The following is a 27,673-nucleotide window of genomic DNA, read 5'->3' on the forward strand; positions in this document are numbered from 1 at the left end:
CATACCAAGTAATCAGTATGTCAGAAACTTACCTCTCTGTCTGTTAAACTGGCGACCACGAACGCCTTGTCTCAATGTTGTCTGAAGTCTTACTCGTCGGAAAGGCTTCGGCTGACTACTGCTAGTATCTAAAGAAAGCATTAAGATGTAAGAAAAGCAAGTTAGCCAACAAAGCAGCTGCAATTACTAGATCAACACACAGACACATTCACATGTACCTGTTGTTTTAATACTCAAGTTTGCTTCTTAAGAGGGAAGGAAATTAAACAATCTCACACACGCATGATGCACACACACACACACACACACACACACACACACACACACACACACACACACACACACACACACAAACGGTACAATAAAAAGTAAAAACAAAACCCAAAATATAGTATCAAGAAATCTATCTGGAGAAAAAAATATTAGAAGTTCATTATTCAACCACTCAACTACTTTAGGAGGCTTTTACTCATGTATACTATGGGTATAGTTCCAGGGGCAGGGGACTATTACGGTGACAAAGCATCAGGTCCCAGAGAAGACAGAATATTAGAGCATATCTGACTTGTAGTTTTATCTAACACTTCAAATCTAATCATTAGCAAATCCTGCCAGCTTAAATTAAACAAACTCACCACAATCACATAGCTATATAGTGTCCAAGTCATTGTCATTTTTGTGCATTTCAACAGCTTCCAAATTTGGTTGTTTCTATTTACTAGAGTTTAGTCTCTTCTATAACATGGCCAAACTGACTGCGGCATCATATCATTAAACCATGTGAAGAATTTCAATTGTGTTCTATCTCTATGAAACTCAGAACAATTATGAAGATTGACCTAAATTTTCCTTCACTCCTCTCATATGCTCCCCAGTCTGACCTCCTTCCTGACTTTGAATGTCTCAGACACAACCCAATTGTTTATGGGACGTTATACAACTACATAGCTTTGATCCCTTTCCAAATGTCAGTTTCTTGGCCACACTTCCTGTAAAATTCCCTGCTATGTTAGACATTCAAATTTCCTGAATGAGTACCCAGTCAGACAGAGACTGAAATCAGTGTAAAGACATTCTATTTTCTAGTTAACAACCAACCACATTTTCTCATACAAGGGCTAGTTTGGTAACTGGTATTACTTCTACTATCGAGGAAGGACAATTCTCAGAGAACATGAACAGGACTAATAATTACCCTTAAAATTTCTGATCTTTCTGTTCATAAAGCTGAGTTATAATTTACATATATTATTTGCAATTCTGACTATACAATTCAGTATGAAATGTGAATATGTAAAGTGGCTAGCTGATGAAATATGAATATAGGAGCTAAATCTAGAGATGTAAGCCAATTGGATGAAATATCAGAAAAGCAACTAAGAGGGATAGAAGAAATTTGGGGACAGCAAAATTATGATTGTAAAATACAATAAAGAAAGTCTGTCACAACATTTCTATAGAAGTATTAGAATAACCATCATAAATGAGAATAATAATACTCAGAATGGATGATAAGAGTATTCCATTTCTTCAAAACTGAAGGTGAATTGCCTTATTATGCATTCTAAGATAAAAAAACCTAGCATGAAATTTTACTGAGTGGAGGTTCCAGAGGCCAACTTGCATGCTGGCCTACAGCTTATTAGCTATGTGACCTTGTGAAGTAATCTAAACTTTCTACGCTTTAGTCCTCATACTTAAAATATGGGAATGGATCCCTAGAAAATTAGGTTTTGCGAGAACCATGTAATATATATAAAAGGCTTGAGAATAGCCCGAAACACAGTTAATACAAAAGTCCATAGAAGTAACTTATTATAGAAAAGAAATCATGTTTCCAAAGTTAAAGTAAAAAGTTTGAAGACAAGTCTTTACATTAGTATATTTCAAACATGGTTTTGAAATAAATGGAGTCCCACCTCCCAACCCTCCAGATCAAAGCTGCTCTGGTTCAAACAGAAGGAGAGCTGGGGAAAACACTCCTCTGAATCTTTCTCAGTACAACAGCCCCCTCCCATTCAAGTAGCACCTTCAGACAGATAACAATTCATACTGAGAAGAAACCAGAATGTAAGTAGCACAGTTAAGACATCCAAACATTTTACAGGACCTGTGCTGACACCAGTTATTTGGATGAAATAGAAGTGAACAACTCTTCTGGTATAGATGAATGCAGGCTGCATGGACACAGTCCTTACCCACAGAAGAGCTGGAAGGAGGGTCCTGGCTGGTGGAGGGGAGATCGGATTCATCAGATGCTTGCACAGGCTCCTCTTCCTGCTGGCTATCAATTTCTAGGCCCGCCTCTGAACTAATACTAAGAAAATACATGTTGATTAGAAAACATAAAACTGACTCTAGAATGTACCCCAAATGTTCCCAAGTTCTTTTTGATTTATTTTGTAAGTAGTTTCAGAGTTCTATTTTTAACTAAAAATTAGACTCTGCTATAGGTTGTCAAGGTTTTTTTTTTGAAGGCAGAGCAGGGGGTGGTTTTGAGGACTCAAGTTGTTTCCTCTTCACCTCCTTTCTTACTAAGATATCCTCCAATTTCACTTTTTGTTTTTCCACTGTAAAATAGCAGCCCCCCTTCTCCATTTGACAAGCATGTTTAGATCCTCGACACTCACAGGAAATACTTTAGAGTTTGATAAACTCCCAAACAATATTCTAGGAAGGCAAGAGTTATTTACAACTGCCCCAACTAGAAACAGCAGATCAGTAAGTTACCATGAGAAACAAGTTATGGCTATGAGAGTACCTGGCTCAGTGGCTATATTTTCATCTTTCTCCCCTTAAGAAGCACATGAGGGTAGATAGTTTTTAAAACCCAAATGTGTTCTAACCTTTCCCCTTTTATTATCTGCAAACATTAGCACAATTACTGGTAACAACTTAACCAAGACCTGAGCCAGAGAACCTGTGCTCTAGCAGCAATGTTTTTGACCATTAAACAGTACAAACTTGCCATTTTACAAGAATCAGATTCCAGTTTGAAATTTAACTCTTCATTGGCTCCTTTTGACAAATTATTTGTTTCCTTAGAGTGAAAAACACTTTTCAATAATGCTCTTTGAAATTGTCTCTCATAGTAATCCTAAATTCTGAAGCTGGTCAGATTCTGAATGCAAGGAAGCTTTTCCAAACATAGACATTGGCTTATCCACAGAGTAGGGTGCCACCGAGAACAGACTGTCATATTTGCTTGCTAAAGCAAACAATTAGACAACATACAATATACTCATACCCTTCAGACTCTGCCTCCACAAATACTTCATCTCCATCGTCACCTGCTGCTGATTCATTTGTCGTGGATAAAGTGCCTGTGGAAGTTGTCACCATCGGAACAGACTGAGAGGCATGTTCTGAAGCATCGGATGTGGTACTCTCAGTAAACACAGTCACTTATAAAGAAAGAGGACAACATTAATTTTGAATCACAATAGGTTCAATGGGGTTCTATGTCACCAGTAAAATCAAATGTCCTCATTCGTCTGGCACCAACCTGGGGCTGCTACTTGAAGAGGAGTAGTGGGAACGCTGCGGCCGCCAGATTCCTCCTCATGAGCCAGAAAGAGGGGTGTTTCATACATTCCCAAACCTAGAGACGATTTTGAAAATCAATGGATGACTAAAAGAACACTAAAATGCTATGCCACGGAAAAGAATTAGCACAAAGTGTACAATTTTCTTGAGGCTCATAATTTAGTTGTTCTATCAAGCAAAAATCAAGCAATACATACTCAACACTTCTTTTAAACTCTTTAAAGTATCTCATATAATTAGCAAAAACGTCTCTTTTCTATTCTGATTAGAACATATTAATTGCACACACACACAAAAGCGGTTTTGTTAACCGTTTCAAACAAGCTAATTTTATAGAGTATTGAACTATAAACAAATATCCTGTGGAAATCTATTCCTCACCTAACTGCCAAGGTTACTAATTCTTTCTGCTAGTGAAACTTAAGTTTCCCAGAACTAGGCCGAATTTCACAAGTAGACTAAATGGTAATTAATTCCACAAACAGCACTAATTCATATACAGGTATCATCAACCTCTATTACTTAGTTTTGGGGTCATTTAATTTTATACCCCATACTTTAGTCATATATTTAACTAGTTATGCCATCTCTCATTCTGTAAACAAAGTTACACTGTACTCCTAAACCTAAAACAGCTAATAGTTCTTAATATAGTTATTGGCTCAACATGTATTTGAAGACATATGTGGTGGCTTGAATGAGAACGGTTCCCAAAGGCTCATGTCTGAATTCCTGCTCTCTAGTTAGCTGAACTGTTTTAGAATGATTAGGAGGAATGACCTTGTGAGGTGTGTCATTGGGGGTGGGCTCTGAGGTCTCAAAAGCCTGTGCAAGCCCTGTGTCTCTCTCTCCCCACTTGTGGATCATGATGCAAAGCTCATGATCTACTGTCCCGACTCTGCGCCGGTCTGCTATCATGCTCCCGGCCATGATGCTAAGGGACAAACCCTCTGAAACTATAATCGAGCCCCCAGTTAAATCCTTCTTTTTATAAGTTGCCGTGGTCACAGTGCTTCATTACAGCAATAGAACAGTAATTAAGATAATATACAAATATAAAATCAGTCATTAGGCTAAAGGAGCTTGAACTTTGCTGATGAGATTAGAAAAGACAATGCTTAGTAAGACCACATTGGTGGCTTTATAAATTAGGACAGGGACAATATTACAGCAACTTAAAGAAAGTCATAGCATACTAACTTCTACTCAATTCATGTATTTAAGAAATCTCAGGCTTATTTGGTTATTTTTACCTCCTTGAGAAGCAAGTTGGCCAAGATCAGAGTGACTGGAACTTGTCTGTGGCATGTCTTCAGGTGGTCCAAACCGGAATCTAGGAACACCAGCAACCTGTGGGGAACTAAATGGACAAAAATTAGTTTAGTGGGAAATTTAGTGTTGCCTGTTTAAACCCTGAAAGGAAACAAAGAAAAACCATCAATAAGTAGGGAAACAATGAAAATGTAAAGGGTTTCTTGTAAAAAAAAAAAAAAGTCATTGAATTTAGCAACACAATTTGTGATTTATTTAATGTTTAGCTTCCCTGAACTATGCTGATTTTTTGAACTCAACTGAAACACAGACACATGCAACAAGAAGCAAGCAAACCAACAAACAAGTTTTTTGTTTTTAATTTTAGTTTTCATTGTTTAGTAATATAAAATAAGTTAGTTTCTGGCCCATTGTAGGTTCAAAATCTAGCGCTAAGATTTAGAAAAACCCTACCATTAGATAACTAGATTAATTGCTTTTTCTCCCTGTTTCCTAACAGCTATCCCATTGCCTATTTAGAACATAAAACACAGTCTCATTTCATTCCCTCTCTTTTCTTAGCTACCCATAATTATACGTGCTTATGGATTATAAATTATCTAAGTCAATTTTCATTTCTACTCAAAAGTATACTTTTAGCTAAAACCTGTCCTTCATGTTGATTCTCCAATGTGTCTCCATACAGCTGACCTAAAAAAATCTATCTTTATTTATTTATTATGTATACACTGGTTTCTCCTGCATGTATATACCCATATGCCAGGAGAGGGCACCAGGTCTTTCTACAGATGGTTGTAAGCCACCATGTGGTTGGTGGGAACTGAACTCAGATCTCTGGAAGAGCCAGTGTTCTTAACTGCTGAACCATCTCTCCAGCACCACTTTTAAGAATCTTGAACACTCCGATACTATGCTTCTAATTTTGAGGCTGTTTATTTGACCTCAAGTCTCAAGAGGCTCACAACTATTTAAACTCCAAATTTCTTCATAATAGGTTCATGTCAGAGAACTGGTGCTTAAGTTGGTGACACTGGGGTCTGTGGAGTGGAATGTATTAAGGTAGTTCTCATAGGCAACAATATCCTCTATCGTCAATTATAAGGGTTAAATAATGCACAGAAATGCTAAGCATCCATTAGGAATTGTAAGAGTCAATCAATATTCTCCCTTATTAATTATTGGATTACTCCATTTGTATTAACAAAGATCGCTTATACTGTCATTCTCCTAGACAGTTAGGGGACAGCTGGAACTCATGCCTTAAACTTTCACAATATACTATCATGACCACCATAATGACAAACATCATAATGACCATCACCCATACAGCATTTACTGTGTGTCAGGTGGTATGTAAACATGTAAGCAAAACTGAAATATTGTTAGAAAGATCAGATTACTCGGAAGAAGGGACAGCAAGGGACCTGCTCTTGTGAGGAAGCCCTAGAGACAGATCTCAAGCACAAGCACTCTGATTGTAGACACCATGTTCTTAAGCACTGTCAGGCATTCTTCCTAGAAGAAGATGGATTTTAGTCACCCTATATAAACTTCTTCAACACTACTTTCTCAGGATCCTTCTATTCCATGAGCAGATTAGTGGTCAGTAGGGTAGGACTGCACGAATAACACATCCAAAAAATAATCAATTTATGAGATAAACAGAAAGCAGCTGGTGAGTCACCAACATCAACCTACTGAATAGCTTCAGCAAACCCATCAGTGCGATGTGGCACCACAAGAGTTGGGGTACTCGGAACTGTTCTGTCTTCATCATCAAAGAAGTGTTGTTGCTGAAACAAAGACAGAATGCAGGCCTTAACAGGCTAACCGCGTACATGTAGATTAAATGCACAATGGCTAGATACTAACCATACCACCTATTCCTGGAGTCAACTGAAGTCCACGCCCTACAGACTGCCTCCGGGTCATCTGAATTCTCTGTATTTGAGAAGGAATTACATTTGTTTTAAAGATTTAGGCAATAAAAACAAACACACACACACAAAAAAAACCAGTTTATTAACCCGGCAATGAAATAACTAACTGTAGAAGATTGCAATTGCTACTATTTATCTGTTAGGAATATCAGTGATACATTTCAAATTATACTAACAAAAGAAATTTATGAACCAGAAGGCATGCTAATAATATTTAATTTGAACATGTATATGTATATACACTTAGTCTCTGTCTCCTTGGTTAAGTATTAGCAAGTGAGGTCTTTCACCATAGCTTATATATAACAATTTGCTTGCTAACACAATCTCCAACCTACAGACTGAATGCTTTGTGACACCCACAAATGATCCCTTTAGGTTTTATATTTTCAAATATGAAGTAATTACCATTACTTTTCTACTACATGTAGTTTGATTTATATGTAATGGTTCTCAATACATTCTCCATGTCAGGAGTAAAGCCTGGCTCTCAATATATTCTCCATGTCAGGAGTAATGAAACCTTTGTGTGTTCCCTGCCATATTCTGTAAGAGCTGTTGACACAGCCAAACCTACTCCATGAAAAGATACAGGAAATATTTAATTATAAATGTGAAAAAGTTAAACAGGACAACAATTAAAAAAAAATCTGTGTACCTTACAGGAAGAATTAAATGTTCAAAACAAATGTTACTAAGCTGGCAAAATGTACATCATATTAATTAAAATCTAAAAAAGAAATTTTAAGCCTATAGCAATCAGAAATTTATTTGTTATGGTTGTAATAACACACACACACACACACACACACACACACACTTTTTAGTAAGCCATGTTTCCAAATGTCAACTCATTTGTGAGTGTAATCTGCTACATTTTAAAGAAAGTGGTTGAGTAGTTTCTGTTAAAAATAAAATCTTACAGCATGCCAAAACATTAAAAATTCATGTAACATCTAGAGGGAGGGAGGGAGGGAGGCAGATATGGAGGGAAGGAGGAAGGGTGGGTCTGTCAAATAGAAAAGCCGCATTTAAACGGTGCCCTTTTCAGAAGCTTTCTCCTAATACCTGAACTGGTGGTCCCAACTCCTGAGGTGGAGCATGAATGGTCAGGCGTGGGGGAAGAGGATGTGGTGGGCGCCTCGGTGATTGGGGTGCTCGTGGGGTCTGTCTCTCAGATGCTGATGAGGGCTGCTGTTCTCGAGCAACCTCCTGAGAAAAAGATGATTCTGCTGCACTTGTACTTCCTTCACCTACGAAAGAAGATTTCAGTTTGGAAACCAGGCCCACACTACGAAGTTAGATGGCCTTAATGTCTAACTTGTTTTTCTTGAAGGATCTGAGACGGGGTCTCAGAGTCCAGGCTGTCTTCAGACTTGCTATGTAGTAGGCTGGCCTTTAACTCCTGATCCGCCCATCTCCTAAATGCTGGGATTATAGGCACGTACCTCTATGCTTCACTCAGGGTTGTTAACCAAGCAAACAACATGCAAGTAAGTGCACTCTTCAAAACTCAAATGATGGGCTTAAGCACTTAGTCTAACTTATGATAAAAGCAAATATTTAATAATTTTCGGCTTATGCTATTTTCCCTCAATGTTTAAATGTTCATGTGTTTCTGCGTATTTCATGCATGTGTCTATGGAAGCTAGGAGAGAGATAGCAATTGGATCCTCTGGAGCATGAGTTACCAAACTCAGTCCACTGAAAGAGCAGTATGTGCCCTTAATCACTGAATCATCTCTCCCCAATATTATTCTTAGTAAGTGTATAAATTACTTAACTCTTTCTAGAAAGAGAACATGTCAATCAATCAAGACGACTAAAAAAAAAACCTCACCTAGTGCTATGTTTATACTTTAGTTCTCCTAAACTTCAAATTTCAATTATTACTCACTCAGGTGTCTAGATATATGGAAAGTTGGATACCAGAGAATAGTTTATATCTGATCTAGAATCAGAACCAGGTTTTGACAACTGGTATTTATGAGGAATTTAAATAGTTTTACACTTTCGTGATTCAGATTACTAACTTAAACTTCATTTTAAGAATTCAGGACAAGCAAAGATAGTCATTTTCCCGGGAGGTAGAGTTACTGTGAGCCCCCATGTGAGTGCTAGGATCTGAACCTTGTGTTTTTCCAAGGGCAATCAGAGCGCTTAATCACTGAGCCATCTCTTCAGTCCTGTAACTAACTAGAAAATGGGCCAAACTCAACTATAACCTTAACTTTACTCAGACCATTAGACTTAATTTTGCTTGACTACAAAAATAGCTCTTCCCCCAAAAGAAGTCTTACAGAACATGTATTACATGTGGAATATTTGAGTAAAATGGCTGAGAATATCTTCTCCTAAAAAACTAAATTTTCTTAGTGTTAATATCTAAAGACATACATCTACACACATACTTTAAAATATTCAGTTTGTTTGGACTGATCTCTTCTGTCTGTGAGCTGCTACCCATCCCTACTTTAATTGTATCAGGTAGTAAAGGCTGCAGTGGCAAATGGTTCTGTGCTATATTGGAGATTCCAAGATGTCTGACTCTTACGGTAGTTCAATGAGGTAGACAAATAGTATAAAGATATCTAACAGGACACATCATGAAGGTAGAAAATTGTTAGTTTCTATTATTAAGATCCTATTCTATCTCCAATTTACTTGAGTTGTATTACATCTAAAGTAGAATTCTAGCTTGGAAACTATTACCAGGAATAGTCTATTAAGAAACTAATCATCTTACCACTGTTTTGAGAATCAGCAGCTCTCTGATTACTTTCAGCTCCGCCCATACTTTCTTCTGTTTCTGTACCTGGATCAGTCCCATCACCACCCTAAGAACAAAACGTAATGACTGAAGCTAATCAGATGAAAGCTTAACGAGAAAGCCATACCAAATGATTATAAGCAAACAAACCAGAGGAAAACCAAACCAAGCAAGCCAAACAAACAAAACTCCAACGGTATAAAGACTTTTATTATCCTGGTAACACAAGCTTTTCTCTATCACAGGAAAACAGCAAGCTTTCTAAGCACAGCTTTTAAGGAGACAATTCTAACCAGTTACCTCAGCATCATCAGCTTCATATCCATCATTACCATCTGCACTACCAGTGCCTTCATTACTATCTTCACCCTCATCTCCCATCCCCGTGTCATCTTCATCATCATCATCGTCATCTTCATCTTCTTCATAATCCTAGAAGAAAATGTCCAAGTGTGAATAAAGTGTACACTCACTCATTTTGCACATTCTACAACTTCCTTTAAATGACTTATTATTGATTAGGATATAGACATGTTTCCAAGAGTCCAATGGGTTTAGTTTCACAGTAAGGAGAAAAAACTGTAATATTTTACAGAATTAATTAAAGTGATTGACTCTGAACTGTTTCTGTGAGATTGTGCAAAATAGTCTACCAAGTGTCAAGTGTCACATTATTTATATCCAAACATGAGTGGAATCAAAGAGTAAAATCAAACCATCCTAGTTTTAAAAACATGCTTTATTAACAAAAGAATCTAAAGTAAGAAGCCACCAATACAGAATTAAATTCCAAAATGAAAAAAAATAACCAAATTCTACCTAAAACTTACCTGATATGGGTGATGACCTAATTACTTTGGAAATGGGTACAGGGTGCCAAAAGGAAAAATAAACAAAACGACTACCAACTCCTATTTCTTCTTATATCTTCAGAAACAACAGCACGTATCATTAGAACCATATAGCCATTAATATTTTACTAAGACTGAAGATGAAACTTGAAACAAATTCTAAATGGCACAGCAACTGTTTACAAAACAAACAAGCTGGACAGGCCATGTGTTTCTATAATCCCAGCACTTAGAAGACCAAAGCAGAACAATTCTGGGGAGTTCTTAGAAGTCCTGGGCTATGCACCAAAATCCTACATCTAGTAAGTAACAAAGTAGTTCCCCTAAAGCAAGTTAAAGTTTACAAATGGATTATCTATCATTAGTTCTTTGATTATTTTTTAATACATACCAACTCCTGAACTAATCAGTATAAAAGAAAAACTTAATACCTGATTAACTGCCTGAGAATGACAATTCCCTAGTTGGTATGTTAGACACACCAAGGGCTTAAAGCACTGTGATTATAACCTGCACTGGGGTAAAGGGGACGAGATAGAGCTCAAGACCAAAATGCAATGAAAATGAGAGCAGAAGGAAAGCTGATAAACACTAGAGCTTTTCAATACTAAACTCACTTCATGTTCTCCATCATTTTCTTCATCGTCATCTTCATCATCACTGTCAATTACAATGACATCATCTCCTTTGCCTTGACCATCCTGGGAAGAAGTAGTCTGCTGATCTGACTGAAGTGGTCCAAGATCGATTTGTAGTGATTGTGAAGTTTCTTCACTGTCTTCCATAGGTGTATAATCTCCCTGGGTGACTCCCTTTAAAAGTTAGAAAGGGGTTTTACCCAAAGTGGAAATAATCTGGACACATACTGAATAAAGTAAAATATTCCTATTGTTTTAAAAACAACAACAAAAACCCCAAACAACCAACTTTACTCCCAATCACATTGACTATTCCTTGAAACACTGCAATAGCGTGTATTGACTATCCCCAACTTGAAAACCCAAACCCTGAAGCTTTTAGAGTATTGGCATAACACTTGAAAGAAGTAGGAGGATAGAGAGGGAAGGAGCTATAAATGGAGCATAACTTACATATATTATAATAAATAAGCAAGTAAATAAATAAATTATCTCATGGGGTCACACATATTGGACAAGAAACTACAAGCACTGATGACTACTGAGAGAGGGAGAGTTAGCCTATCCCAGGATGAGTCCACAACTGGGTGTCCAATATACACAAAATCCCTGAAGTGAAGCTATATATACACACAAAAAACCCCAAAATGGGTCTCAGGTTGTATTTATATATTTGTCCATGTATGCATGCATACATATATACATGTAATAATGATAACCGGGGAAGAAAAGACTATCAATTGGAGAGTGGAGGGGGCACATGGAAGGAGTTGGAGGGAGGAGACAGGAAGGGCTAAAGAAAGGAAAGGGATGGGGAGAGTGGTGTAATTATTTAAATTAAAATGTATAAAATTAAAAATGGAAAGTAATTATAGATGGTTACACCCATCGGTCTAAATGTCAAGACTGGCATAGAGCAAAGCTCTGCACTCTAAAGAGCAGCGTATTTCTCAGATCATCCTCTCAAAATGAGCAGGATGAGAACTGGGGAGGCTGGGGAGGACTCTGCTCAGTAAGCAAGCCAAGGCACCCAAAGTGCTTAGCACGTCATTCTTTTTAAGAACTACAGCCTCACTCTACACATGAGCAAACCCAAATGGCATTAAGGAGTGACAGGACAATGATCCAAAGTGATGCTCGCAGCTGATCTCTAGACAAATATCCCAAAGTCTGTATGAAATGCTGTTGGCAGAAAGTATTTTGGATAAGTATTCAGCATATGCTAGATACTAAAATAATTCTTTGCTCAATTATTTTTCACATTCTGTTCCTTATCAAAATAAACTGTATTTAACAAAAATTTCTGACATTTAATTAAACCTTGCATGGAAAAATCTTTATTGCATATGACAGAAACATTCTTACATGTTAGTTTGTGTACAACATACTTACAGAAGCAAAACAATATAGAAACTGCACTGGTTCTAGCACATCTCATTAAAAATAGAAGACCAGTTTTGCAGGACACGGTGGCACACTTCTTTAATCCCAGCACTTGGGAGGCAGAAGCAGAAAGACCTCTGAGTTTGAGGCCAGCATGGTCTACAGAGCTAGTCCCACAACAGCTAGAGAGCTACAGAGAACCCTGTCTTTGACAACAACTAAAAAAAATACAAACAAAACTAAAGACCAGCTTTAAAGTGAAATTCTAGCTCTTAGAAGGCTGAGGTAGGACTGTCTGCCATAGTAAATGCCTGCCTCAAAAAACAAAATAAATTAAAAAATCCAAATAGTGTTTCAAAGGTAAAGTCAACCTCTACTAAATTCAATTTATTTAGTAATTTTATTTAAGTTTTTACTCACTTCTCCAATGGAATCTTGGGAATCCTGATTATAAACTTGAGTTTCTACCTCTCCGTCAGTACTTTCTTCTGCCATAACTTCTTCCTAAATCATAATAGGTGATTTCTTATTGTATCAGTGAACTAGATGAATTGTCACCTATTCTGCCAATTTTTCTATAAAAAGTTAAACCTACAATCCTATGAAGCTACACCAGAAATGTTATTTATATAAAAATATACTCAAACAACATACCTCTTCAAGATATATGACTTATGAGCCTCAATACATACAAATAACATTTAACACTGTTAATGTTTGGTATACAACTTAATTCATCACAGTCTATTATTGAAAAGAAACAATTTTGGCTAAACTTAATCTTAGAAGCACATGCCAAGTAAGGATGCAGAATGCCAATGATGAAACATCCTCATAGAAATATAATTCAACTTGCGTTTTTGCTTTTTATTAAAATGGGAATAAATTCATGAAAATATATATATATATATTATAAAGACTATAAAACAACTGGTAATGGCAAAACACCTTAGTAATCAGTGAAAACTTTACCATTTAAGATTTTTTCAGGTACATACATTATGCCCCCCAAAAGTCAATCTGCCATTGGTTAGGACTAACAGCTAACCCTCAGCTTTGCTGATGCAATGCTGACACACAGAAGGAATGTCACAGACCTCCGTTCCCACGGGTGTGACTGTCTTCAGCTTCTTTGGGAGAGGCATTTCCACAGTGTCATCAGGAACCTGCTCTGCTGCTTCTGCGGCGCTGTCCTCCTCCTCCTCCCGAGTGCGCTTTGGCAAGGAGGAACTTGGGGTCGCTGAAACTTCAGATTATATAATTTAAAGATCAATTCAGAGATGGCAACTTCATTTAGACAAAGATAATATTAGAAATAGTCTTAAAATTAGCAAACTTGTATAACACATTTGATTCATTGTGATTGTACTGATAAATACAATTTACAAAATTTACACGGTACTTTCTATCAAACCCAGAAGTCTTAAACAAAAATTGACTGAAATCTATCTAACAGTAAACATGAACAGTAAAAGTATTTCTTAGATACAATACATACTGTGACTATTTTCTAATAATTTAGTTATTACAAGAGATGCAACAATTTTTAGCGAAATCAAATGCATATTTGAAATTGGTTTTGTATATATCAGTCCAATATGATTAAAACCAAATAAAAAATGTGCTTTCTTCACAATAACACTAGATAGAAAGCAAACAGTTATAGGAAGATGGCTTAGCAGTTAAGAGCCCCAACCCCCACATGGGAGCTCACAACTGTCTTGTCACTCCAGTGCCAATAGATATGATGCTCCTTTGACCTCTGTGCACACCAGGCACACATGGTACATAGACATACACAGATGGCACACAGACATAAAATAAAGACAAACACTGAAACTAAATCTTACCAGTGCCAAACCCTGCTGTGGAAGTAGATGGCCGCTCAACTGGTGAGCTTTGTACCACCTCAACTATGTTTGGGGACAACTCTTGATTTGCTGGCTCAATCTGAGGGTGACTCTGCTGAGTGGGTTGCACAAAAGCTGTAGCCTGTGTTTGCTGCTGTACAGTGAGGATGGGCTGAGAAATGGAGGGCTGAACATTAGGACTGGTAGAGCGGACAGATCCACTTGTGCTTCCAAATACTGTCACGTGCTCCACTGGCCCTTCTGACTGCAGAGCTGAAAAGTGATGACAGTGTTTAGTAAGTAAGCCTGCTACCCCTGCCACAGTCAAGTCATTAGCTTATCCCATTATCTTACCCTATACACTGTAGTCTCCAGTTTTTGTGATCTTACCATTTACTACACAAAAACATTGCTGGAAAAGGTTATGTATTCTGTATTATACTGCCTATGTGACTAATACAGTAGCATGTAACAATTGCTGGCTACATTAAATGTATATTTGTATCTATTGGTCCAATAATATTATAACCAGATGAAATTAATATTAAGAAGCTGAAAATGGTCAGAAATTTTTCTTAAGAATCATTTTGTTAAGCCGGGCGTTGGTGGCACACGCCTTTAATTCCAGCACTCGGGAGGCAGAGGCAGGCGGATCTCTGTAAGTTCGAGACCAGCCTGGACTACCAAGGGAGTTCCAGGACAGCCTCCAAAGAAACAGAGAAACCCTGTCTCGAAAAAAAAAAAAAATCATTTTGTTGCCGGGCATTGGTGGCACATGTCTTTAATCCCAGCACTCGGGAGGCAGAGGCAGGCGGATCTCTGTGAATTCGAGGCCAGCCTGGTCTACAAGAGCTAATTCCAGGACAGCCTTCAAAGTCACAGGGAAAACCTGTCTCAATTAAACAAAACAAAAAACAATACAAAACAACAACAAAACAAAAACAAACAAAAAACCCCCCAAACAAAACAAGGTTCCTCGTCTCTAAAAATCTAAAGGTGGTAAATTACCTGATAATCTTTTACTGAATGGAGCTGAAAGGATACATTCTTTATTTTCAGAGTGTTTATATCACACTGTTTGGGGATACGGTCTCATTACAGAACTTTGGTTGGCCTTGAACTCAAGATGTCTGTTCACCTCTGCTTCTAACTGATGAGATTTCTAAATACTTGGAAACTTTACTCAATTCTAATGTCAAGGCAGTTTAAGATCTTGCAAACCTTTACTGAACATCTATTTTGGGACTAAGGGAAGAGGCTGAACAGTTAAAAAAAATGCGACTACTTTAAGACTCTCAGTTTTGTACATTAAAAAGATATGTGCAAGATCAAATCAAGCGCAATAATTTAAAGCACTGAGAAGAGCAGGCAATTTTATACTATGGTTTTTCAAAGTGGGTTTCATAGCATGTTTCTTAGCCACTAAACATGAACATATGTTTCCCCAAAGAAAAGCACACACTTATAGGAATATATTTTCCCTCTTCCATCAGCTTAAAAACAAAGCAAAACAAAAGAAGGAAATTTACTGGATTTACACTAAGTATCTTGGGCAGCTGTGACTGCACATGCCTGGAATCCCAGCTATTTGAGGTGATGAGGAAGAAGGATCATGAGTTGGAGACAAGCCTGGACTCAAAGATAAACAAATAAATAGGTCTGAGAATATAGGTTAGTCAAAGAACACTTACCTGAGTTTGATTACTATGGTTGGAAAAAAATTAAGCACAAGTACCCTAAGAAGCACATACTTCAAATATTAATTACTCTTACTATGACATCTGACTTAAAATTTATATGCTCTATTTATCCTTACAGTTACGCTCATCCTCTCAAAATAATCTGCGCAAGCAGCCAGTCCAACCAGATGCCTTATTTCACTCACCTTCCTGTGACTCCACCTGTGTGGTGGGCATTACAGTTGCTGTCGGGGTAGTGGTTGGGTTTGTGACAGTTGCAGGTGTAACCATTGGGCGGATACTTGCCCTGGGTGTTGACTTATTTCCAGCCATAGCGGCTGCTGTCACTTTACTTGGAGTAGAAACAACAGGAGTTGGCTTAATATTGGCTGTTGGTGGGTCTGATGTGCTGGCACTTAATGGAAGAAAAATCAAAGAATAACAAAGTTGCAAAACTTAGGCTGAAGATCCCTTGTAAAATACACATATATTTATTCTATGAAAATCAAGGCATGTACTTTTTAAAATGAATGTTCAGCGGGTATTACCTGGTTCAAATTTTACTATTTTTCTGAATACTGTTTGAACAGATTTGGTAGGTTTAAAGTAAGCAGTTTAAAGACTGAATACAGCTTTCTATTTTTCAGCCATAAAACTTGAAAACTTTGAATAAAAAGGTTTTGAACTTAAGCATTATATCCCACAGTGGTAGAAACTGGCATTATAGAAAAAAAAAAACCCCAAATGTTGAGTTACTGACTCTAAGCCTCAGCTCAAATCTTGCCTGCGTAAATGTCTATGCACCATGTGTGTGCCTGCTGTCCATAGAGGCCAGAGGTGTCGAATCCCCTGGAACTAGAGTTACAGATGGTTATGAGACGATATGCAGGTGTTGGGAATAAAACCTGGGTCTTCTGGAAGAACAGCCAGTGCTCTTAACTGCTGAACCATCTCTCCAGCCTCAGCCTAGGCTTTCATACTTGTCACGAAATATCACAGGGAATGACTAGGAGCTTATTTTAGAAGCCAATCACAAACTAAGACACAGGTGTTTCTGGTCACTGAAGCTTTATACTTAGGAATGAAAGCATACTAAAAAAAGAGTTAACAAGTACATGACACATTTTTTTTTTCTGAACTTTCAGACTCACATTCCTCTTTCACCGGAAGCTGGAGTGGTTTTCAGTGTGATCTGTCTCTGCTGTTCTGGAGCCTATAAAGAGGAAAAACATTATAGACTTTGGTGCTTCCGACATCCTCAAGTCCACCGAACAAAGACACAGACTACTAACAACTGTCTGTGGATTTGTGATTTTAGTCCAAATTCCCTCTAACAAAGGCTCTTAAATAACTAGCACTTCCAAATACAATCCCACAAAGTGGCCTGTCAAGTAAGCAGAAGTGGCTCGTCACCTTATTAGTGGGCTCCTGAGGCTCATCTCTCTGCTCAAGGTGTCTCTCCTGATGCTCTCTTAGCTCTCTCTCTAAGCGACTAATTCGACCTTCATACTGTGACTTAAGAGCAGTCATTCGGACATCCAGTTCATCTTTCTGTTGATCTAAAGCTCCATTTCTTTGTTTAAGCTCTTCATTTTCTTTAGTTAACTGATCTTTTACACCTAAAATAAGCACATAATTATAATTAACCATCAGAAAAATGTTCTTGGCATGCAGTTAGTATTAGATTCTGTATTATACTATGTATTAGTTTTGATATTACCTATCTCAATGAGCAAATTTCTAAACATATCCATGTTTATTATAATATATACTTGAGCCAAAATATGCAAATTATCCTAAAAATCAAAAAATTCAAATTAATATAAATTAACTTTAGCAGGAGCTTGCTGATATGGTATTTATTATTAGGAATCATATTCACCTTCACACAGTCTATACAGTATATTAAAAGGCAGGTGTGGTGGAGCACGCCTTTAATCCCAGCACTAGGGAGGGAGAGGCAAGTATATCCCTGTGAGTTCAAGGCCAGCCTGGTCTACAAAGCAAGTTCCAGGACAGTCAAGGCTGTTAAACAGAGAAACCCTGTCTCAAAAAGCAAAATATCACTGAGATTTTTATGAAGATGATGTGAAATAATAGAAAAATAACAGTGAGAACAAAGTCAAAGTGACTTCACAATTCATTTACCCTAAGGCCTTGAACATTTTCAGTACTGGGTTTCTTATGAATATGACACAGTTTTCTCCCTGAAAGTCCATACCAAAAATATAGAAAAGTCCTTGGGCTGATAAGAACCCACGCTTTGTTGTTTGCAAAACAGGTAGGCAATGTTCTGGACTTACAGAATGCCACAGGTAGAAGTGTTTCATACTAACAAAAAGCGGAGCAGCTAGGAGGTATTGGCAAATGCCTTATAATCTCAGCACTTGGGAGGCAGAGGCAGGTAGATTTCTGTGAATTCAAGGTCAGCCTGGTTTAAAGAGTTAGTTCTATGACGGTCAAGGCTATACAGAGAAACTCTGTCTTTGAAAAAAAAATTAAAAAAGGGAGCAGTACTTCAAGCTAAGTACAGCACGCTTCACAAACACAGTAAACATATCATTTGAAAATTAACACTTCTGGGGCTGGAGAGCACTGGTTGCTCTTCTAGATGAGCCAAGGTTGGTTCCCAATACCTACCTGGTGGTTTATAACCATATGAAACTCTAGTTCTAATATATCTAACACCCTTCTTTGATCTCTGTGGGCACCAGGCACACAGGTTGTATGTGTACACACACACACACAAAATAAAAAATAAATCTTATTTAAAAAATTAAAGTTAAGGAAATCTAACAAATTCCAAGCATACAAATTTACAATATTGGCTTCTCTTTTACATTTAAGCCTGTACTGCATAATCCGGTTTTAGTGTGCAATTCAAATCATAGCATATACATGAAATTACCAGCTAGGTGTGCAATTTTTGATTTTGCTGCTACAATTGCCTTCCTTGTCTTCTCATCCTTTTCGGTTATTTGCTGCCGGAGCTGTTCCTCCTGTGTGGTTCTATCTTGAAGGTCCTGACGAAGGCGTGACAACTCAGACTGAAGCTGTGCAGTCTGCTCCTGGAGACTTCTTGCTTCTGTCTCTTTTTCAGATAATGTCTTTTCAAGGAAAAAGTGATATCATGTAACTCAGTCAAATCAGTACAAAGTATGTATGTTATAAGGTACTGGAACACTTCTAAAGGTCCTACATGGTGAGGCGAGGCAGTGTTTAAGCATGAGTAAGGCTTAGAGAGAGAATTAGGGACATGGATCGGCCTTCCACTGTCTACACAATCATACCTTCTGCAGGTTCTCCACTTGACCCTCGAGTGACTTCGTCTTTGTTTCAGATTGGTTGAGGGTGTCTTTGAGCTCCTGCATTTCCTGGACGGAGATGTGCTGCTCCTGATGGTCTCCAGAAGACTGAGTAGAACTCTCCATGGCCTAAGAAGATTAGTAATAGCACATTGTTACTTAGTGATTCTGCTGCTACTAGTTTAAACATAGAATACTAACTGTACAAAATTACTTATAAGAGCACTCTAAAGTGATTTTCTACAGAACAACTTTAATGTTCAAAATGAGAAAATTAGTTATGGTCCTTCATACAGGTAATGTTAAAGATGACACACTGTAAATACACCTCTGGCCTCAAACATAGCTCCCTAAGATGAGTGCATAAGCAAATGATACACCTTCTTTGGAAGCCAGTCTTTCACAACAAGAAAAACACACTAAAGTGCAAACAAATAGAAAAAGGATTTTAAAAATGTTGATAGTTATCATACACTACTTGTTTAAAATGATACAAAACACGACTAGTTGCAAAAACTATCACATGTTCATACTGATAACTTGAATTCACAATAAGCTACTGTGATGGTTAATTTTGGACTGTCAACCTTATTATTGTAACAAAGACCTAAGACTGTGATGTGCCCACCTTTGTGTGAATCTGTGAGGATCTTTTCAGAAAGGATTAACTGAGAGGGGAAAGACACACTTTGTTCTATGGGTGGCACCCTGGACTAAATCAAAATGGAAAAAGGAGGAGTCATGTGAGCTGGACTCCCTCTTCTCTGCTTCATGCAGCAGGCAGCATGTTCCTGCCACGAGCCACTGAGTCATGCCTTCCCAGCAGCGGTGAACTGTATCTCCTAAATATGACACTACTGGGTCACAAGAACGAGAAAAGGTAACTAATACAGTTCCGAAATCAGCTTTTCAAAGAAATTGTATTAGGAATATGAAAAATATGTGGTGGTGAATGCTTTTAATCCCAGAACTTGGGAGGCAGTGGCAGGTAGATCTCTGTGACTTGGAGGCCAGTCTGGTCTACAGAGTAACAGGATAGTCTGAGCTATATAGAAGAGACTCTGTTTCAAAAAACAAAATAAAAACAAAAGTCACTCAGCATTTGTAATTTTTTTGTTCTCACTTTATAATGTACTTTTGATTGTCATATTATATAACTCATCTTTGGCCAGGTGTGGTAGTGCACACCTGTAATCCCAAAACTCAAGGAGGCTCAGCAGTTCTAGGCTAGCTTGAGACACATAGTGAGAAGATACACAACAACTTTAAACCAAGTAAATGTATCACTATAAGCTTCTCTGAGTTCAGACTCTAAAAACCAGCAACTGTCAAAATTAAGGGGAAAGTCACATTTCCTCAAAATACCTTATCCTGCTGGGCTTTAAGTTCTTCATACTGAGTCTTGTACCTGCGTCCAATTTTCTTGACCTGAGTGATCGTTTTGACTTTTTCTTGTATGTCAATTATTTTCGCATCTAAATCTTTCTGAATGTTGTCCTTTTCATTTCGTACTTTGTTTAAATCTTCCTTTAGACTCTGGATTAAATTTTGGTTGTTAGTCAAGGATGCATTTGATCTTTGGGAAAAAAAAATGGGAGAAGAGGATTTGTAAAAGAACTACATAAAATGTTTTGCAAAATTTAAAACATTTCAACTTAAAAGTTTATATTGTACTACTTTAATAAGAGCCTTCTAATTAAAAAATACCTCTACTTCATAGATAATTACTTTATGAATTTAGTCCTTTATTAGACCTTATTACACAGGTCTAATACCCGTTTGAAGTTAAGATACATTGAACCACTAAGTAGTCAAGTAACATGATTTTATAAAGTCATCAAGTGATGCCACTCAATTTCACTAGACCTGCTTGACTGAGGACTCTATAGGTCAGATGTTATCCAAGTCTCCCTAAGTGGGAGAGGAACTTTATTTGCTGGGTCTTAAAGCCTACACAATTTTTGTCACCTTCTTGATGCACATTTGGCGATGCTCTACAGAGTTTGCCCTCCTGTATATGTCATGAACTGAACTTTCACATCGAGACAACCTAAAACACTAGCAGCAGCTAATACTAACTCTGATCAAGTACACAGTCAAGCTTTTTGAATTTTTTTTTTTACAGAAACAGTATCTCTCATACTGAACATGAATACTGATTGGAATAAAGTAAATACATGACAGAAATTTTTAAGCTATAAAGTGTTCTATACGAGACAGGGCAAGGACAAATTAAAACCAAACAAATCCCCAACCCCATTTTATAAATTTATAAAGAGACTTACTTAACACAAAGATAACAAGATGAATTATTGATTATATTTTTGAGTTATTGCTTATATTTTTGAGAAAATAAATTAGCTTCAGAGATACACCATGTAGCTTTTAAATAACCAAGAGAAGAACTTCATATATATGAGCACAAAGAATTAAATGGATGGTAGCTTCACTCAACAGAGAAAGAGGCAAAGAGCCACATGGAAGGGCTCAACCAGTTTCTACTAATCAGGAAGTGCTTCAGGATCAATAAAGACTTGAAATAAACTTGAATTTTCATTAGAGCCAGTTGCAGTGGTACACATGTAACCCCAGCACCTGGGAGGGTAACGAGTTCAAGGCCACCCTGGGTTATACACAGATTACATTAGAATAGTACAGGCTACCTAGTGAGCTCCTGTCTCATGGGAAAAAGAAAAAGACCTCCATTATACATATTTTACGTTTATTCCTAATACCTTGCAATTTCAGCCTTAAGCCTTCCAACTTCTTCATTTAGCTGCTGAATTCGCTTTGTGTGAATTTCCTTCTCAGAAAGAAGCTTTCGGTATTCTTCTGTATCTGGATCTTTCTGCTGATTTACCAGATGCTAGAATAACAGACATGCATACTTTGCCTCATCAAGTTTTACAAACAAAAAGTGACAGAATAAAATGGCAAAACATCTAATTACTTCCATTAACCATACTGCATGCAAAGTAATCAAGTACCAAAACACTAAGTTCAAAGCTTTAGTTAGGACAGCAAAATCAAGTCAAGATGGAAGGGCAAGAAAACATCAAATATTATTAACTGCTCATCATTTTTTAGAGTTGTGAATGATTGTCAACAAATCTTACAAGTTTACTTTTTCTTTTAATGCCATGATACACATGTGGACTTCAGAAGCTAACTGATGAAATTCAGGTCTCACTATCTGCCACATAGGTTCAGGTCTTTAGGCTTGATGGTAATTAATTAGCCATCTCAGTGGCCTACCTATAAAAGCTTTTAACATTATACATATAATTTCACTGAAATAATATTTATAAAGAAAAATACATGTTTTATAGTCTAAACATGTGGGGCCATTCTCAATGTAACTTATTCCACTAGCTGTGAAAGTCAGACAAACATAACAAAGTTACCCCTAGGACTGGTTAGCTCAACTTCCTTTCATAACTTTTCTTTCTCATTGTCTGGCAAGAGTAAAATGAGGAATAAAAGTGCTCTGAAATTCTAAAATATTATTTCCGTTAATACTATTCGACAGAGAACTACATTTACTATTCAGTTTTTGTCTCCACAATGCTTTAACATGAAGAAAACTATAGTCCAGAGTGGTTAAGAAACTCATGTGTAAGCTACAAGTCCATAACTACGCTGTATGGGCTTATCTTCAAAGGCCCAGTGAGCAAGTTTTCTAAATGTGCCTCAATAAAATACAAATATTCTCACAAATAAAAGTATTTTAGAAATAAATCTAAATGTTGGCCACTTAGAATGACAAGAATTTTAAATCATATATAAACTTTAAGTGAATTTTTCTGCAACATGCCATATACTTACCTATTAGGGGTCTACTGCTAAATTCAATTTTCATCAGCTTCATAACTATTTTTATACCTCTAAATTTTACTGTATTATTTAAAATCACTTTTTAAAAAATCAACTTTTTAAATTTTATGTACATTGGTGTTTTGCCATGGGTGTCAGATCCCCTGGAACTGGAGTCAAAGACAGTTGTGAGCTGTCATGTGGTGCTGGGAACTGAGTCTGCGCCCTCCTGAATGGCAGTCAGTGCTCTTAACCACTGAGCCATCTCTTCATCTATGATAGTAACTGACTAACTGTATTTACCTGGTTCCGTGCTTTCCAACGCTTGACATCCTCTTCTAGGAGCTTCTTCTCCGCCTGCAGCATACCGCTTTTCTCACTGAGCTCAGCATTGGCTTCTTGCAAAGGTAAAATATCTAACTCCAGTTTCCTCACCTGAAAATAGTTCCAAGTTATTTTTTTTATAGCCAATGCTAAATTCATCTATATCACAGATAGTAAGAGCTTCTGCTCTTGCCTGGTAAGACACACACCTTCGCTTGCATTTGCTGCAGGTTCTGTTCCAGCCTTTCCTTTTCTTCTCTTAGCATCTTATTGGTCTCCATGACAACATTCATTGTTTCAGTTTTCTTCATCAGTTCTTCATGCTGAGCCATTGTTTTTGCAGTTACCTGAAACAGGCACACAGGTCAACAACCACATTCAAAGAGCTACGTTTTCCCTACCAGTTCCAATCTTCCAAGTAACAAAGCATAGAGGATTTGTTTCTTTTTTGTGTGTGTGTGTGTGTGTGTGTGTGTTTTTGAGACAGGGTTTTCTGTGACTTTGGAGGCTGTCCTGGAACTAGCTCTTGTAGACCAGGACGGTCATAGAGGATTTCAATGTCAACCTTAATGAAAACTTAGAAAGCTTGCAGGTTTATTTCTCTGAGATGTGTTTATTTCAAATTAATTTAAATAAATGTAAGAGATTTAAGGGACAGATTAAACAGACACTGCAAATACTGCCAACAGAGAAGCACCACCACCACCATCACCACCACAGGAAAAACGTGTTTTTATCTTCTGTGTTTTTCTTGTACTTTGGTATGAGTAATGTCATTTAGATTCTTGGCTTTTTTCGATTTTCTTCTCTCGCTTAAAGTCTCTCATTTGGTTTTCTTCTACTGGGTGTTAATTTGCATAGGATGTTACTTTATTTTGTGTGGATGGACATGTTCCTGTGTTTGTGTAGGTGCATTTGGAAGTGAGAGGCTGACGTATGTCTTCCTCCATTATTTTCACTGAACCTGCATCTCACTGGTCTGGCTAAGTTAACTGGCCATCGAGCTTCAGGAATCCACCCATCTCAGCCTCCACCTTAGCACTGATCACGCTTTGAGTATTATTCTTGACATAATGAGAGCTAACTTCTTGGCTCTTCTTACTATATCTGAGAGCTGGACTACCCCTGTTCACAAGCTGACCTTTTAGTGAGTGGTTAATGGTCTAAAAATTAGCAAAGAAAACAGAGAAGGCTGAGATTAAAACACAGTCTTACTAGATGACCCATCTCCTCTTTCTTCTCAGGGTTAAACTCCATGAAATGTAGGATCTAATATTTCCATGGTGAGACAGCAATTAATTAAATTTGAAGTGTATTTTCAAACTAGTTACAATTCTGTATCTTTCAACTTTTGCTAGAAACTTAGTCTCTTAAGTCTAATTTCCCACTTTCCCCCAGTCTATGATTTCTCCCTAGTAGCAACATCAACAACTTATTTGTGTTTTGTTTTTTATTTCCCCAAGAGAGAGCCTGGACCAGTTAGTTTTCTTCCTTCTACATGTGGGAGTACATTAGATCTCCTCACAAGGAACAAACTCAGCAATAGGCACTGAGAGTTACTGTGAGTTAAAATGGAGAGCTTGCTATTACCAGAAATCACACACAGCACTCCAATTCCTTTCTCTAGCTCTTACCTTTTCAGATTTTTCCTTTTGCTTCTTTGCTGAAAAAATTACTCTATAGTAGTTTCAATCTATCCTACAAGTACTCTCAAATTTTATTATAGAATGACTCTTGAGGAACTGACATACAGCCATCATCTACATGTTATAGATAAGGAGACTGAGCAACGTACAGCACACAGAGTTAATCCTATGGAAGCAGAATTCCAAATCAGACGGCTGGAACAGAGCATATAACCACCACACCTAGGCATACTTAGTGGATGCTTAATGAATATGCAAGGCTGAGTGCTGACATTGAATTAAATTTCTATAACATGGTGGGAGTAAAAATGAGCTTTCCTTCAAGCTTAGTATATGTACATACCTGCACCTTCTCCCTTTCTGCATTCAAGCTATCCTGAAGTTCTTGCAACTCCCGTTCTAAAAGTTCAACTCTTTGTCGATATCGAAGACTTTCAACCTGAGCCACCTCAAACCTAGTTTCAGCAATTTCTTTTTCTCGTCGTATAAACCTACAAAAATACAAACATTAAATATTTAGAAAGTTAAATATTTAGTACTTTAAAATTTGGGCAATTCTTAAAATGACAAAAAGCATTCACTTTAATAGTTATTTTCACATTTCAAAAGATAGATTAGTTTTTACTTATGGGGTTAAGCAGTAGCATTAGAAACATATTATCTAGATACCCACAGAAAAACACTGAACTGAACTAGAATCCAGTGTCAGAAAGAAAGAACTGATGGGCAAAGGAGTTAAGAGTGGGCTGGTTTAACCCACAGAAACAGTTGACCTGAACAAGGGGAGCTCTTGGACTCCAGATTGATGGCTGTATGGAAAGCATGAGACTGACCCAGACCCCCTGAATGTGGGTGTCAGTGAGGAGGCCTAGGTAATCTATGGGGCCTTGGGTAATATTTACCTCTGGCGTACAAATAGACTTTGAGTGCCAATGCCACAATATGGGAGGCTCTCTCAGCCAGGACTCTTGGGGGAGGGCCTAGGCCCTGCCCTGGATGAAATGACAGTTACTAGAGATCCACCATGGAGGGCCTCACCCTCCTTGGTGATCAGAGTGGAGACTGGGTGGGGGACTGGGGGACCTGGTGGGGAGGGCGGTGGAGGTGGGGAGGGAGAGGGAGCTGGGATTGACATGTGAAACAAGATTGTTTCTAACCTAAATTAAAAGAAAGAAAGAAAGAAAGAAACATATTATCCTGGGCCTTCAAAATAGTTTAGGAGGTAAGGCACTTGTATAAACCTCTGTACCTGAGCTAGATCTGGAACACCCATAAAGGTGGGAGAAGAAAACCAGCTCAATAAAGTCACTTTCTACTTCAACAAGTATGCTGTGGCATGGGCACACACACGTGCACCCCCCACACACTCACACACTCACCAATATGAAGAAAACACAATTAAAACTCGTCTTTAAAATAAAATGAGACACCTAGTTCTCCTTTCTTCTTCTTCTTTTTTTTTTTTTTTTTTTGGTGTTTCAAGATAGTTCTGGCTGTCCTGGAACTTACTTTGTAAAACAGGCCTCAAACTCACAGAGATCCCCAGGCCTCCACCTTCTGAGTGCTGGGATTAGAGGTGTACACACTACCATGCCCCAGTGACCACTAGGTTGCTTGGTCAACTAACCTTGTTTTTGCCTCTTCCTATGGAACCCACTTGAAGAATGTATTTGACTTACCTAAGAATTTCTAAAATCTGTTCTTGAGATTTGCCTTCTTCACTGACAGAGACATTTAATGGTGTTTGTACAACCTCTTTCATAGAGGCAACCACCTTGTCACTTAGCTTTTCGATTTGATCATGAAGTAGTCTGTTTTGTTTCTCTAGATCTTCACAGCGAGACACACTCTTGGAAACTTCATCCTACAAACCATGAGTCCATTATGATGGTTTCCCGAGTGTACAGAAACAAACAAAAATTCCAAAACTACAAAAACTTTCATTTTTCCAAAAACATTCTACTGTAATTTAGAACAGTACCTTCAACACTCTTTCTCTTTCTTCCCAAGAGGCTTTACATGCCAACAGCTGTGATTCTGCTTTCTGAGCCGTCTCTTCCAAATGCTGACGGACTGATGTCATTTTGGACACCTGTTCCTTGGCAGCTTGCAGAGCCTCGACATCAGCAGCATGTAGCATCAATTCTCTCTCATATTTATTTTGAGCTTCCACAGCTATTTTAGCCTATAATGAACAATTCCCCAATTGACAAAGATGAAAATTCACTAAGCTAATACTTTCACACAAAAACGTACTTTTCTGTGTAAGCACATATACGAAGGCCAGACACTAGAACTCTCCACCTTATTTTGCTCAGGCAGGGTCTTCACTGCACCTGTCTGCTGTCAGCATCCTTCCACTTTCCACAGCACTGGGTTTCACGTGTCTGAAAGCTCACTGCTGAGACACTCTGAGAAGGATACTCACTTGTTCCTGACAGTCGCGCCTGGCTTGCTGTTCATTACTTAAAGCCGTGCTTGCTCTCTGAAGAGCTTCCTGCACTTCATTCTGAACACTAGAAAGTGTCTTCTTCAACTCAGATAACTAAACAAAACAAGAGTAAGCCACAGTTAGCTACAAGCTCAAAAATACGTAAGACAGATGTTCAACAATTCAGTTAATTAAACTGAACACAGCTATATATAGTCTGATACA

General features: G+C 37.8%; 1 protein-coding gene across 1 annotated transcript in view; it reads right to left on the reverse strand.

Moving 5' to 3' along the window:
- Positions 1–27,673, reverse strand: part of Tpr (translocated promoter region, nuclear basket protein) — a 56,533-nt gene that overhangs the window by 684 nt on the left and 28,176 nt on the right. The window contains exons 25-51 of the mRNA XM_005073474.4: positions 27,446–27,562; positions 26,999–27,202; positions 26,697–26,881; positions 25,361–25,508; positions 23,581–23,718; positions 23,351–23,482; positions 21,970–22,100; positions 20,600–20,810; positions 19,220–19,363; positions 18,838–19,036; positions 17,343–17,548; positions 17,081–17,142; positions 16,136–16,344; positions 14,251–14,523; positions 13,498–13,646; positions 12,821–12,904; positions 10,997–11,191; positions 9,829–9,960; positions 9,505–9,595; positions 7,827–8,011; positions 6,691–6,759; positions 6,517–6,611; positions 4,800–4,906; positions 3,506–3,601; positions 3,248–3,404; positions 2,199–2,317; positions 33–128 (exon numbers count right to left, since the gene is read on the reverse strand). Of these exons, the coding sequence (XP_005073531.1) occupies positions 33–128; positions 2,199–2,317; positions 3,248–3,404; positions 3,506–3,601; positions 4,800–4,906; positions 6,517–6,611; positions 6,691–6,759; positions 7,827–8,011; positions 9,505–9,595; positions 9,829–9,960; positions 10,997–11,191; positions 12,821–12,904; positions 13,498–13,646; positions 14,251–14,523; positions 16,136–16,344; positions 17,081–17,142; positions 17,343–17,548; positions 18,838–19,036; positions 19,220–19,363; positions 20,600–20,810; positions 21,970–22,100; positions 23,351–23,482; positions 23,581–23,718; positions 25,361–25,508; positions 26,697–26,881; positions 26,999–27,202; positions 27,446–27,562 (3,934 nt within the window). The remainder of the gene's footprint in view (positions 1–32; positions 129–2,198; positions 2,318–3,247; positions 3,405–3,505; positions 3,602–4,799; positions 4,907–6,516; positions 6,612–6,690; positions 6,760–7,826; positions 8,012–9,504; positions 9,596–9,828; positions 9,961–10,996; positions 11,192–12,820; positions 12,905–13,497; positions 13,647–14,250; positions 14,524–16,135; positions 16,345–17,080; positions 17,143–17,342; positions 17,549–18,837; positions 19,037–19,219; positions 19,364–20,599; positions 20,811–21,969; positions 22,101–23,350; positions 23,483–23,580; positions 23,719–25,360; positions 25,509–26,696; positions 26,882–26,998; positions 27,203–27,445; positions 27,563–27,673) is intronic.

This window comes from Mesocricetus auratus, unplaced genomic scaffold (assembly GCF_017639785.1).
Source record: "Mesocricetus auratus isolate SY011 unplaced genomic scaffold, BCM_Maur_2.0 Super-Scaffold_100676, whole genome shotgun sequence".
Lineage (NCBI taxonomy): Eukaryota > Metazoa > Chordata > Mammalia > Rodentia > Cricetidae > Mesocricetus > Mesocricetus auratus.